Raw genomic sequence first — 14772 nt, 5'->3', positions numbered from 1 at the left:
GCGAGGAGAGTGAAATTGCCTTCATTCTGCGACAGGACTCGGGAGCGAGCGGGAAGTGGAGTGGATGACGCCTCCGTATTTAAGAGATCCCTATTGCTAAGGAACGCTGCCTTCCTTCAATAATGCCGCAGTTTCGAGAGGGTTTTTCCTCCCCTGTCATTGCCTCTTAGCCTTCTCTCCAGCACGACACCAGCACCAAGAAGCCAGGTGATCAAGGTCCCTCTCCCTCTTGCCAAGATACAGCATTCCAGATCGGTCCATTAGGAGGGCCACTGTCAGATCGATCTCCGAATTCACGTGCCGCCGCTTTGTCTGAAGGGTTTTAAACGTGACACCACACCTACTTTATCAGCTCTCTGCTGCTCCCGAACTTAAAAAACGATGGCTTCTTCGATTGAGTCTCCGTGATGATTCACTTTCTTCCATAAAGCGGAGCTCCCAGATCCGAACCTGCCAAAAAAAAAAACACCAAGATCACCGCTAGATGGATTCGCGGTGTGTTTATTTTTTTAATACCTGTGATGCCTTCAATTTTTTTTTGCTCTCCACCTCTGAAGATCAGACCGAATATAAGCAACGGAAGGCATCGCTAATGCACATAGACCCAAACAAGCTTTCTCGCCGTGCAAATGTACTGATTTGAAAATTCTGAATCTGTCCCCAAAAGTGCTTTTTCAAGAGGCAATTCGGCTTTCTCGATTTTCTCTGTGAAGACGTTCGCTTCTCATCAAGAAGCTTCTTCTGAGCTGAAAAAGCTGCTTGGATGAGAAACAGAACGTCTTCAAAGAAAAACCAGAAAACCCGAATTGCCTCTTGAAAAAGCACCTTTGGGACAACCATGACCTGGATGATAAGAGTCTCTGCACGTACTCAGAAGCATCTGACGAAGCAATGCCTTTTAGAGCGGTTGCTTGTAAGCCTTTCTTCTCCTCACCTCCTTCTCCACAGACCGAAGGTTGGTCCGCCAATCGTTCCTCTTCAGCACTTTATGAGAAAAGAGCCTCCGTGTAGTAAAGGGCGCCCTCGTTCAAGCGTAGGCATAGCGAGCCGGCGGAGCGGTAGGAGCGGCCTTGTTCTCGCCAAGGACTTTAAACCATCCAGGCACCCTTAGCTCCCAACCTTCGCGGCTGCGGCGCAAATGACGAGCGGCCGCCTTGGAGCGGAAGCTTTGCAAGAGCGGGCAAGGAAAACGACGCCAGCTTTCTCCTTGACAAGTTAAGTGAATTTGGCTCCTCAGTTTTCTTGTCAGAAGGTGGTGTAGGAATCCACCCCCCTCCCCAGATTAAAATATTCTTTATTCTTAATATTAAGAGAGGCGGAGTATTATATTACCTCAAAGGAGAAATGGAGAAACATGCTCTTAAAGGCAGAAAGCAACCCCAGTTCCCGGCAATGGTAAAACAGCCTCCAGCAGATACCTGAAGTCTTTAGAGATGGATATTTTGTGCCCATTCAGGAAGACTGATCCAATCTATTCACAAACAAAACACCTTCAGCTCCAGATGATGAGATTAAAATTTACATTTCCCACCCAAATTCTAATAACAGGACATGACCTTTAGGACATAATAGGATTAACCTACCATCATTAAAATAGCAAGAGACACAAGTCTCACTACATTGCACAACCCCCTAGAGCAGAACCCTCTAAAAATCCATTTCTAAACCAGGGGTTCAGTCACCCCAGAAACATGTTTCTGTCAATGAATTTTCTGCAATCCAAATAAACCTTTCCTTGCAGCCAGTCAACCTCCATTTATTTCTAGTGCCTTTCTCCTGGCTAGGAACTGGACCGGATTTTTCTTCTAACAGTGGCAAATGTTGATCACATAGCTCTGGGACGCTGCAACAGTCATGAGTAAGTTGCCAAGCATCTGAATTTTGATCATGTGACTTTGGGGATGCTGCAATGGTCTGAAATGTGAAAAATGATAATAAGTCACTTTTTTCAGTGCCATTGCAACATTGAACGGACATTAAATGAACTGTTGTAAGTCGAGGACTACCTATAACTTCAGCACTCTCTGATACCACTTTTTACTCCAGATGATGAATGAGGATTTATTTTGCTTCCATTGTCTGTCTTAATAGCACATAGATTAACTAAGTGGATGTGGAGAGAGACTAGTGAAAGCATAACAGTCAGAAGCATGGCTACCACTGGCAGTTATTAGCTACCCAACTATCGTTCATCCAAGATTTATTTATCTGGGACCTTTTCCAAATAAGACACACTGCTCTGGAAGCAGCTATGTACTGTGCAGAAATAAATTACATAAAACTTACTTCGGTGTTCTCACTACATTATAAAGAGTAATGCTTGTATAAACCAATCAATCAGTTGCAGAGAAAATGGGAATGCCTGTGGGCAACAGACAAAAATGTATCTAGAGGCCTAGACTAATGAAAGATAAATATTCCTCTGGAATTTGCCTATTCATAATTTTTGGAAGAATACCTTATATATCTGTACAGTAGTATAGGTAGACCTCGACTTTCAACCATTCAGTTAATGGCTGAAATTACAATGGCACTAAAAAAAGTGATACAACCAATTCTCACACTTAACAACCATTGTAGCATCCCCACAGTCATGTGATCAAAATTTGGAAACTTGGCAACCAGCATGAAGCGAAACGTCTTCAAAGAAAATCAGAAAGTCCACTTGCCTTGAAAGAAATTTACCTATTATGTTTTACTGAGAAGAAAAAGTAATTCAGTCATTAGCTCTTCGTTTTAATTTGAAGAACATGTATAAAATTCAGCTGTAACATTTATTAATCCTAATCACGGAACCTGAACTATGAAATATGAAAGAAATAGTACTGGATCATAACTATATTTCTTTCAAGTTTGAATAAACTACAAATGGGATGTAGAATGAGATCCAACAAAATTCTAGAATTATACAAGTTGGAAGGAATCATTTAGACTATGTAGACCCATATCCTGCTCAGTATAGGAATCCAGATTAAAGCATTTTATTTCAATGTAGCTTGTAGACATCTTAACAAAAATTGGTTATCACCAGTCTGGATAATTGAGTGCACAATTGAATTGCTATTATTACTGGGTGGGTGTGTACTTTTTCTAATTCTCAACCTTTTCTCTACCATAGACCTCCTTTAAATTAAATTAAACCTTTTGTGGCCACATACCATGGCCACAGACCAGCAAGACTTAACTCAAGATTTAAATCTTAACTTAAAACTTAAGTCTTCAAGCCTTTGTGGACCCCCTATGAGGACATTGTGCCTCCCTGGGGGTCCACGGACCACAGGTTGAGAACCACTGTTTTAATTTAAAAGAAGCAGTTTATTTATTCTGTTAATTTGCAGAATTCTGGCCAATAACCACAATGAAGAGCTAACTGAATGACTGGTTTTTTTAGTTTTTTTGTGCAGAAAAGAGTTATCTGCAAGGAAGCAGACATGTTCAACATCTACACATTTAAGCTCAATTCCTTTTTTGGGAAAATGTGTGGATGTAGCACATCCATTGTGTAAAATGGAAGCACATCTGCTAACTGAAGCAGAGGAATAAATTATACATTATACCTCAAATGCTGCCCCAAAGTCCCTACTATAGTGTTAAGCTGAGCAGAATTTGAAAACCTTTGTAGGTTGCAAGTACAGAAGGTTCTGTCGTATTATAAAAAATCCACTAAGCAGGCCTGTCAAATTAGCAGCCCGCGGGCCAGATGCATCACGCACAGGCCACACCCACTCTTGCTCCGCAAAGGCAAAAAAATGTCATGTTACATCAGACGCGATTGAGTTTGACACCGGTGCACTAGCGCAAAGTTGAATTCTAAACACTAATATTTTTTCCAACATCCAAGGTTGATCCTTAGCTCTTTCGATTCCACAATTCTCTGATTGCTTTAATTTGTATCACCAGAACTACAGAATTAAAGCAAATGTCATAAATTAACACCAATGTCATAAATTAACACCAATGTCACAAATTAACAATTAAAACCAAATCAATATATTTGCAAAAGCCTTCTCCAACAGAAAAGCTCCAAATTTTCCACTGTGACTCTTTTAGCTATCCTTATCTTTTTCTCCAGTAGTTTTGCTTCCTCTTCTACAAACATATCGGAAGAAAATGTTACCTAACCAGTATAGTAACAAATCTGTGGGTTTGTGGTGTAGTTTTCAGTAGCACATGACTATGAGCAGACCGTTTGAAACTGTAGCTCAAAATATATGGAATAATCACATGATATACCCTAATTCACTCACTATGTCTGTATTATATGAATAGTTTGCAGATCTTGACGAAAATCACATTTATTGTGAGGAACTTCTTTATACTGAGTCTGTATGTCTGGAAACAATGATGAACAGAAAACACCTATATTAAGTAATATACATGCAACTTTTTCAGAACTGTGATGACATAAGAACATTGTTTCAGATGTAAAACAGGGTTGTTATACAAAATACTTGCCAAACAGAATGGTGAAGGAATGTTCCATTCTCATACAAATTGATAGGTAGAACATACCATTTTCCAAATTCCATCAGTAGAGGGAATTTTTTCATAAGGGTTCTATCCTGGGCCAAGTACTTTTCAGTATTTTCATAAAGCTGTTAAAAGAGGGGATAGAACTATGCTCAGCAAATTTGCATATGATACAGTGTTGGGGTGTATTGTTAAGCGAAGCAAAGTTCAAAGGATTTTGATAATCTTGAACACTGGACTTCTAACAAGGGTGTTAGAAGAATACCCTTCTAACAAAACACAATTAATTGCTAAGAAATGTAGGGCTGTGAACTTGCATAGGAAAAAATGGATGCAAGCTACAACATAGGAAACATCTGGATGTCCTTGTACACCAAAGTTTAAGTATGACTCAGTAATATGTGACAGAGATGCTACAATGTCTAGCAGTATCAACATATGTATGAGATTGCTGGAAGTTAGTTTTCTATGCTGACTGATCAGATCCTACCTGGAATACTATGCCCAATTCTTATCACCATAATACAAGAAAATGCTGAACTGGAAAGAATGGAATGAAGATGGTGAGAGGCTTGAGAACTGGGTATGTTATGCCAAGAAGTCTGAAGAGTGTTCCCTCCATTAGTAGGTCAGACTAAAGGATAAACTCCATGGGAAGATATAACTATACAAGTAGTTGTCAGGTGATGATGGCAATTGGCCTGCCATTGCTAAGCATGCGGTCATACAGTGCAATATCATGTGAATCATGTGACTTAGCAATGGCAAGTTCTAAGATTGCAGTTAATCCTATTGCAGTCATTAAGTGAGGACCATAAGGGTTGTTGACCAGAACTCACTTGACTACAATTTTTGACTTCCTGCTGGCTTCCCCATTGACTTCACTTGTGGGGAACCACTAGAGAACACTGGTAAATGTGGCCGTGCAATAGTGAGGACCCTGCAACGGCTGCAACTAAGGATCAATTTTAAGTACCATTCACTCAGTGCCATCCTAACCTTGAACAGTGGTCAAATGAATGGTTGCAAACCTGAAGACTATCTGTACTTTATTGAGATTAGTAATATCAAAACTTTGAATATGTGATTGTGTTATCCTTCCTGAATGGGGGGATGTTTCTACTTCCAAATATTACCTTGCTTTCCAGAACTTAAAATGTTTCAGCCTTCTTTGACTATAATAGCCATTTCCCAACACTTGGTGCTGTCATGGAGAAAAGGGTATGGATGTATTATCCATATCTCACAAGGTAAGAATAGAACAAATAGGTTAAAGTTTTGCAAAGGAAGAATTAAGCTTGAAATTAGAAGGAATTTCCTGAAAGCAACATTAGGCAGTCTGCCTTCAGGAGTCATGAGTTTCACATCATCACAGTAGGCTTTCAAGCAAAGTTTGGAAAGCCATTTATCTGGGATAGTATAAGGATTCTTGTCTTGGGCAAGGCACTGGAATACACCTCCAAGGTCGTTCCAAATGCTGACTATTGTGCAAGTATCGGAAATTGATCAATAAAAAAGTTATATAATTAGCAGTTTGTTATTCATTAAGTAGACATGTGACTGTTTTGCTTGCAGAAAATGAACATGGGCTCCCCAGCTGGAAATTATACACAAATTTGAAAACTTATGCCCACAAAGCAGACTGTAGAAAGAGTGCTGAGAAAAGCAACAAAAATGATTAGGGGACTGGAGGCTAAAACATATGAAGAACGGTTGCAGGAACTGGGTATGGTCTAGTTTAATGAAAAGAAGGACTAGGGGAGACACAGCTGTGTCCCAATATCTCAGTGGCTGCCACAAAGAAGAGGGAATCAAATCTATTCTCCAAAGTACCTGAGGGTAGGACAAGAAGCAATGGATGGAAACTAATCAAGGAGAGAAGCAACTTAGAATTAAGGAGACATTTCCTGACAGAACAATTACCATAATCAGTGAACAACTTGCCTCCAGAAGTTGTGAATGCTCCAACACTGGAAGTTTTTAAGATGTTGGATAACCTGAAGTGGCTATCTGAAGTGGTGTAGGGTTTCTTAAGAAGGGGGTTGGATTAGAAGACCTTAAGGTCCCTTCTAACTCCGTTATTCTGTGATGAAAGCACATGTTTTGCTAAGTAGTTGGAGTTATAGCATATCAGCCATGTATATAGTGTGTAGAGTCCTACTACTGTGGTTTATTCAATAAAGATTGATTAAACACGTCATGTAGTACAATGTGATGATTAGGTCCTTGGAAATGAGCACTCATAAATGCAAAGGAAAAATGTTTATGGCCAACAGTAGGGTATTTTAATTCCAGGCTATCAACAGTTTTGAATGATCTTACTAACAAACGTTGATGGAATCTAGATAGTCTGCTTTACAAGCTGTTGTGAATGGAAGCCAATGCATTTACTAAAATAGGTAGTCACACATTGAATAACTAGATAAGACCTCATTCCCATGCCATCCTTGGTTCTTGTTTTATGCATAGTGGGTTGTCTAATTAGGAACATGGGCAGAATATAAATATATTAAATGAAATAAATAAAACTTCAATAATAGCGCCCTTTGTGGGGAGTTTTATAATATGATCTTAGTGAACATGTACATTTTTTTCATAGCAACTGGATAGAATATAAAGATTTCTCTGCCCATTTTGATTATACAACTACTGACAAAAGAAAAATGCTTAGAAATCATTTAAAACATGTTATTAGGTACGGCCAAAATTTGTAAGCATAGTTATGCAATACATTTTAAATCATTTATGTGCAGAAAAAAATCATAAAATATTGTTAGAGAATATTTTTGTCTCTGTTTTTTTTTCTCATAAAAGTTGAAATTGCTATTATTCTATTTAATTGATAAAATTGACCTGGAAGTAATATCTATTCAGCTTTTTATACACCATCAGAAAAGTTTAATTATTTTATCTAATAGCTGTCATTTTGAAATAAGAAAAGAACTCAGCACCCTGAACTACAACACTCAATACAGATCTTTTAGCTTGAGTAAATTATGTTTTCAGTGCCTGTTTTGGAGCCAATTAAACTAACACCAGACAGTAATTTTCCATGTTGGAAGTTTATTTAATTGCTAATTCAACAAAAGAAGAGTGTTCATTCTACTTTCAAATGCTATGCTACAAGCATCAATCATAACAATTTATGTTTTATCTATGATATTGCTTCCTTATTCCTGGCCTGGAGCAGTTTTTTGGCAATCTACTCTCTGAATAATACCTCTCTGACAGATTTTGGGAGACAAAGAGGGAAGTGAGACTACAGTGTTGCTATAACATTCCTCCTTGTGTATGCTTCTCTATCAACATAATGAAGAAGCACAGTTTATCATTCCCTATACAACTTCTGAAATAATGCACAGCATAAAAGACAACTCAAGTGTGATACACAGTAAGTTTGTGCTTAACATTTTGTATATACTTACAGATGCTATTTTTCATGCAATACTGCAAACTGAATAAATGACATTAACAGTCGTTATGGCAGCAAGTTCTTTTTCCAGAAAGTTAAATGAATAATCAATTTTACGGTGGGCAGGGGGGGAAATAAATACATTTAATACCTACTCCCTCCCTAATAAGAAGGTTAATTCTGTTTTAAAAATGAAGCCATATTTCCTTTTTGCATCGGAAAGTGAAAGCCAAAGAGATTTCAATATCAACACATTTATTTATTCTAGATGCAGGAAGGTATCAATTTACAGCTAAGGAACCTGACCAGCTTGCCAATTTCTATCTTATTCACAATACAGTACAAGACTGTTTCCCATACAGAAAGATGAATCCTTTGCTTCAGACAAAAACAAAGCTGGCAGCAATTCAGGAATATACATCAAAAGATTATGAAGAGGAAATACTGAAAAGATTATATAGCAAAGCAGGAAAAACACCTTCACATAATCATTCATTCCTGAGACAGCTCTGTATTTGTTACCCCCACAGGAATCCTCCTCAATACTGCTGTTTTCAGATATTATTATTTCAGGGGCATTTTCCTTCCCTTCCTCCAAAGCTGCTGCTTTCCACTTGGTCTTCTTCGGCTTTTCATCAAGATTTCTTGAGGAGGTTACTTCTGCTGTTTCTGATACACCTGGACTCTCTTCTGCCTGTTCGTCCTCACGTCAATTTCACCTTTGAAGAACCTGTAGCAGAGCAAGGTGCTTCATCCTCTTCTGCGTTACCAGATTCACTGGCTTCGATCACCTCCCCAGTATTCTCCCTTTCTCTAGAGTAGCACTTTCCTTTTCACCTTCAGAGCACTTTCTAAAACTTCAGATTCTTCAACATCTTGGTCAATACTTCCATCTGTAAATGGATCATCACCCTGATGAAGGGAGGGAAGTACAAGGTTATCAGAGTTTAACCATCTGATCTTGTCTAGACTCTCAGACCTAGAACACAGAGGTTTGAAGACTGAATGTCTGAAAAGTGAGCATCTACTTCAGTGCAGAAGGGCTCATTCTTTCTCAAATTCTCCAAGAAATTTTTTCTATATTTTAGTCAAGTTTTTAAAAAACATATCATTGTTTGGCCAATAAACATCCTGAGACTGGCTAAGTCTCCAACTTACAGTAGGAAGAAAGGACTCCAATGAGTTCACTATAGATTTATAAGGGCAATGTTACATAAATGGAGTAAATACTTGCTAAAATACAGTATTAGTGACCTCTGAAGACTATTCATGTTCTCAAATTACTTTTAGAGCATACAAGTTAAGGGCAGAAACGCCATCTTAAGAATGGCGAGTTTTATTTAACAGCCACAGTCATCTCTCTCTGATCCTATTAGCAAAGTCCAGCAATGACTCAGAGCTATAATAAGAATGGATACTTACAGATTTCAGTGGTAGTATTAAGTAGATTACTTTTGTCCAAGAACTCTCTGTGACAACTGTACTGGGAATTGTACATATAGAAGCCATGCTAATTTTATTCGATTGAGGTCAGGTTTTGGCACTGTCTACCACAGGATCAGAGCTTTGTTTGGTTCTAAAGAGGCTTTTAGTTCTTTAATAAAGAAAATACCATATGAAAGCATGAGGCATACACTAATGATATGCCTGTCTATACCACGATAGTATCCAAAATCACTGTGTTCCATACTCCCATCCTTGTAACTCTTCTCTAATATGTGTACAACAAATAGCAGGAGCATGCTAAGGGCAGAATCTAGTCAATTACCTCATTACATAGAAGCAACAATTTCTGAACTCCTATTTTCATGGGGACAGTAAGTGAAGAGACCCCTGCCTCTCTGTATCCAATGAATCCCACCCACAAACCTGGTTAAATAATAATGATTCCTTTATCCAGGAATTAAGAATCTGTTCTATGATCCAGCAGGATCAAATTCAGACCCGATTGCTTCCATGAAAGAAGATTCATGCATGTGTAACATAAGTAGCGCCATCTTCTTTGGCTGACAAATCAGCCAACTGGCCTTATTTATTGATATTCTTGACTTTTTAAAGAGCATTAGGCTCTAACCCTGCAATTTGGATTTGTCCATTATCACTATTAAAGAAAATGGGTAGAGGATTCAGAGTCCCCGACTGTAGAGACTGTCACAGGCTTCCTCAGGAAGGGCAAGGTGCCATCATCCTTTAGGACAGGAAGCATTAGGTTAGTATTCAAGACTCATCTCCTCATCTCAATCTCACCCTGCCTTCAGCCTTCCTTTCTTGGGGAGGGTGATGAGAAGTGTTTTGATGGGGCATCTCTGGCATTACCTGGAATCCTTAGATTTCCTTCACCCCCTTTCAGCTTGATTTTGCACCTGGGTATGGTACGGAGACAGTGCTGGGTGGGTCGAAGATCTCCTCCTGCTGATGGACAAAGGTCAGGGGTCCATGCTGATTCTGTTAGACCTGTCGGCAGCCTTTGATACTGTTGATCATGAGGTGTTGCTGAGGCACCTGCGGACCCTAGCAGGGGTAGACGGAGTTGCGCTTGAGTGGTTCCATTTTTTTCCTCCGAGAGATCCCAGAGGGTGGCATTGGGCAACTGCTCATCTGCCCCAGGGCTCTCTCATGTGAGCTACCGCAGGGTTTATTTGTCACCCCTCTTGTTCAACGTGTATGAGAGGCCGCTAAGGGAAGACAGCCTCAATATATGGGCCATGAGTACCAGTAAGAGGCTGATGTTCTCAGCTCAAAGTCTCTTTCAATGGACCCGGAGAGCAATGTCTCGATTTTGCTAGTGCTTGCCTAATAGGAACTAGTTAATTGGCAGGTGGTCAGTCTGAGTAAGACCAAAGTGTTGCCAGTGGGAGTGGGTGCAGACACACAAGACCCCATGATTCATGTTTGCCAAAAGAGGGTCCCTGTTGAATCTTGGATGGCTCCTGGATTCCCAGGACATAGTAGCAGCCAAACTGGCTTTTCATCTTCACTTGGACGATTGCAAATCTTTCCTCTCAGAAGTGGAAGTCATCAATTATCTATGACTAGGTATGTTACATAAGAAAACCCTTGATGGTCACCAGAAGTTTTCACAGGCATGCAAGTGCCCATTAGGCATGCACTCTTTCCATCATGGGTTTATCACACTCCTGCTTTGGAGACTGTACTGTCTTTTCAATTCTTAGCAAGGCAAAATGCTAATCTGATCATGACCCACAGAGCTATATGCAAGTATTTTTGTCACCTAATATATCAGGGTCTAACACTGAATTTGGCTAAGCTGATGTCAATTATTTCCATACAGGATTTTTGGGAATACAGGAAATAATGCTTGATTTTGGAATATTGGGAGATCAAAGCAGAGCTATTTCATTCAAGAAAGATTATTCCTTGACATAAGCAAGAAACCCAGTGCTTATCCACAAACCAAAAATATTTCAAGCAGTGCTGATTTGGGGCACTAAGTTCCCATTTAGGGTTTTACTATACTGTTTTCATCAGATTTAATTTTAATTCCTTCCTCACCACTTAGAAACAGCTAAAGACGTCTTATACATTTTCTTTTAATCATTAGAATAAGTATCCAACTTATCCAACATATCTGGAAAAAGTGAATTCCATACTATTTCTAGGCTCAACTATACGTAATTGTACAAATAGCATTGTTTTCTTCATTTTATATGAAAGTTACATGCAGCATACTCAGTAACTAATAAAATGCTCAGTCAAGTTCAAACTGGAGTTCTGCTCCACTGCTCTGACAGAAGTGGACTGAGCAGCAAATATCCTGCTTTCTTACCTTGAGGTACTTTTCTAGCATTTTCACAATGTGCTTGCTATTTAGGACACTTTTAGCAATATGAAAACTAGCCTTCTTCAAATGTTCAGCAAGCCGTCTGAAAAGAACATATAAAATGTGTAAGTAATTCTGATGAGTAAGTACAAAATAAACATGAGATTGACATGGAAAATTGCAAATATTTAAGATTAAAAAACAGTCAGTAAATTCTTTTTATTAAATCTTTTGGGTTTTGGCCTACAGAGTTACATAGGACTCAGTCTATAGTTTCTCTTATAGGACCTTGTTTTTAAGATAGAGCAGGATAAAACATTTTTCCTGCAGCTTGCCTTGTCCGATGAAGCTCCACTATACTTGTCCTAGTTTGTTCCAATTTGGAGAAAATTAACCAAAATCATTTTCCTTCAGCAGACCCTCAAATAGATTTCATTTCCTTTTATGTCTAGAAGACATTTTCCACTCATGGAAGTATTTCAAACCATGTTAATTAAAATCTTTATAAAACTTGAATATAGAATAGGAAATTAAAATATGATTGGGTAAAGCAAAGGTTCTTTAAATGTGTCTGTTATTTATACCACCTATTAGTGAAAAAAGTGATACTATATTTCTACAATACTTCAAACCATTTATATTTCAAAAACTTTCTTAGGTCTATAAGTCATAACTGTCCTTTTTCCTTCCTGCAGTAAGAATGATTTATTTCAGGTCGATTAACAGCATTCCTTCTCTTCTTTTTTTTTTTTCCACTAATAATCACAATCTAGTTTAATGGCAGAACAAGTCAACTTTAATGCTTCTGAAAAATGAAAGCAAACCTTATGCTACGGAAATATTCTATAGTATTCATCATTTCTACTTAAATTGAAAAGTATCTGTCACCATATAAAGAGGATTGGCAGTACTGAGAACACAATCGTAAGTATCTGATTTTGAACCTTACATTAACCTCTGATTTTTATACAGCAGGTTTGTTCGTATCAAACTGGAACTATCGCACATACAATAGTGAAAGAGTAAGTACACTCCTTTAAAATTTTTAACATATTTTTCACATATTTTAACATACAAATATTTTATGTTAATTTCATCATTAATTAAAAAAAACCATAAATGCAAATTTATGTGGAAAAAGTATGTATGCCCCTATAGCCCTCATCAAATATGAATCAAGGGCATTATTAAGTTAGGTGCCAATGATTAGAAATCATTAGAGATGATCTGGAAGGAACCTGTCTTAGTTAAACCTCACACATTTAGTCTGATTACTCTTCGTTGCTGAAGTGCATGGTACAACTTGGTCTAGATCAAAAGCACTCTCTAAGACTTTTAGAAAGAAGTGTAGAAATGTCTTTGAGTCTGGGAAGGGATTTTAAAATATCACTAAACAATTGAATATTAATCATCCCACTATTTGGAAGATCATCTACAAGAGAATAGGATTTCAAACAACTGCCAACTTGTCCAGGCCAGGTGGTTCCAGCAAGTTCAACCCAAGAGCAGAATGCCAGATGCTGAAGGAAGTTGCTAAGAACTCCACAATTTTCCCGTCTGACCTTTCAGTTAGACCTTGCTACTACGCAAGCCGAAGTGCATAGGTCTACCATAAGAGACCATTAACAGTAACTGTGAGAGGGACTTTGGAGTCCTAGTAGATGATCACTTGAATATGAGCCAGCAGTGTGCAGCCGCTGCCAAAAAAGCTAATACAATCCTGGGTTGTATAAACAGAGGCATAGAATCAAGATTACATGAAATATTAGTGCCACTTTATAAAACCGTAGTAAGACCACACCTGGAATACTGCAACCATTTTTGGTCACCATACTACAAAAAAGATGTTGAGACTTTGGAAAAAGTTCAAAGAAGAGCAACTAAGATGATCAAAAGCCTGGAAAGTAAACCATGTGAAGAATGGCTGCAGGTTTTTGGGTTTGGCTAGTCTAAAGAAAAGAAGACTTAGCGGTGACATGATAGCAGTATTCTAGTATCTAAGGGGCTGCCAGAAAGAGGAGGTCAAATTAGTCTCCAAATCATCGGAGGGCAGGGCAAGAAACCAATGGTTGGAAACTTATCAAAGAGAGAAGTATTTGGAAGTAAGGAGAAACTTTCTAACAGTGATGACATTAGGAGAAGCCTGGAACTCAAGCAAAATGGATCTTCAGACATGACCCTAAATGCCAGTAAATCCATCAAGGGATGGTGAAAACAAAATGAATAGAGACCACATGGAATGGCCAAATCAAGCCCAGATTTAAATCCTATGAAGATGTTGTGGGGTGATTTGAACAAGGCTGTGCATGCAATAACTCCTCCAACACTGTACAATTGAAAAAAATGGAAGAATGGAAAAAAATAATCCCAAACAATATGAGAGACTGTGAGAAAGTTATAGTAAAACCCTCACTTGAAGTTGTTTCTGCCCAAGAGTTGATATAAGTATTACAGCCAAGAGTGTACTTACTTTTCCACAGGAGGATATGGCATGTCTGCCAATTGTTGATTGAACAAATGATTGTTAAGTTGATTTTTCATAGGTTTTTTTGTGTAATTACATCCCCTTTTTCTTTATAGGTTATCATGAATAAAATATTGGTATGTCTACATACATTAAAAAAGAAAAAAACTACATAGGGTGTATCTACTTTTTCATGGGACATTATTAATAGTCCTGAGGTCTTATAAAATAATTATGTATACCACCTTGAAATAGTTTGGCTGACAAAAAAGGAGACCTGAAAATTCTTTCTACTTTAAGTGATCCCTGGATGAAAGATAGCTAACAAAATTAATTTATTTGTTCTTTCTACACGCCCATTTGCTGCAAGGCTGTTATCTTCCAGAGGTAATAGACTTGTCCAAAAGTAAATGAATTTATTTTGCTTACTCTGCGATTTCTATTGTGATCAACAGATCTCAGATGCCTCTGAAGAAGATGTTGTTGTGCGGGAATTAGCATGTCACAAGCCATACAGTGAGCAGCTTCTATCTTCTTAAAAAAGTGCTCCTGGCCAATTCCTGAAAAAATATAAATTGGAACAAAAGTTATTGACAACATTCTAGATATGCTATTAAAATTATAAAAGTTGTTCCCATAGAAATG

General features: G+C 38.2%; 1 protein-coding gene across 1 annotated transcript in view; it reads right to left on the bottom strand.

The window, feature by feature from the left end:
• Nucleotides 1–7458: 7458 nt before the first annotated feature.
• The window catches only part of AKAP8 (A-kinase anchoring protein 8), a 29317-nt gene continuing 22003 nt past the window's right edge, over nt 7459–14772 (bottom strand). The window contains 7 exon segments of the mRNA XM_032209203.1: nt 7459–8413; nt 8415–8589; nt 8591–8687; nt 8690–8723; nt 8726–8794; nt 11670–11760; nt 14552–14687. Coding sequence (XP_032065094.1) covers nt 8375–8413; nt 8415–8589; nt 8591–8687; nt 8690–8723; nt 8726–8794; nt 11670–11760; nt 14552–14687 — 641 coding nt within the window. The 3' untranslated portion in view covers nt 7459–8374.

This window comes from Thamnophis elegans, chromosome 2 (genome assembly GCF_009769535.1).
Source record: "Thamnophis elegans isolate rThaEle1 chromosome 2, rThaEle1.pri, whole genome shotgun sequence".
Taxonomy (NCBI): domain Eukaryota; kingdom Metazoa; phylum Chordata; class Lepidosauria; order Squamata; family Colubridae; genus Thamnophis; species Thamnophis elegans.
Note: the sequence above shows the minus strand (reverse complement) of the source record. Positions and strands in the feature narration are given on the sequence as shown.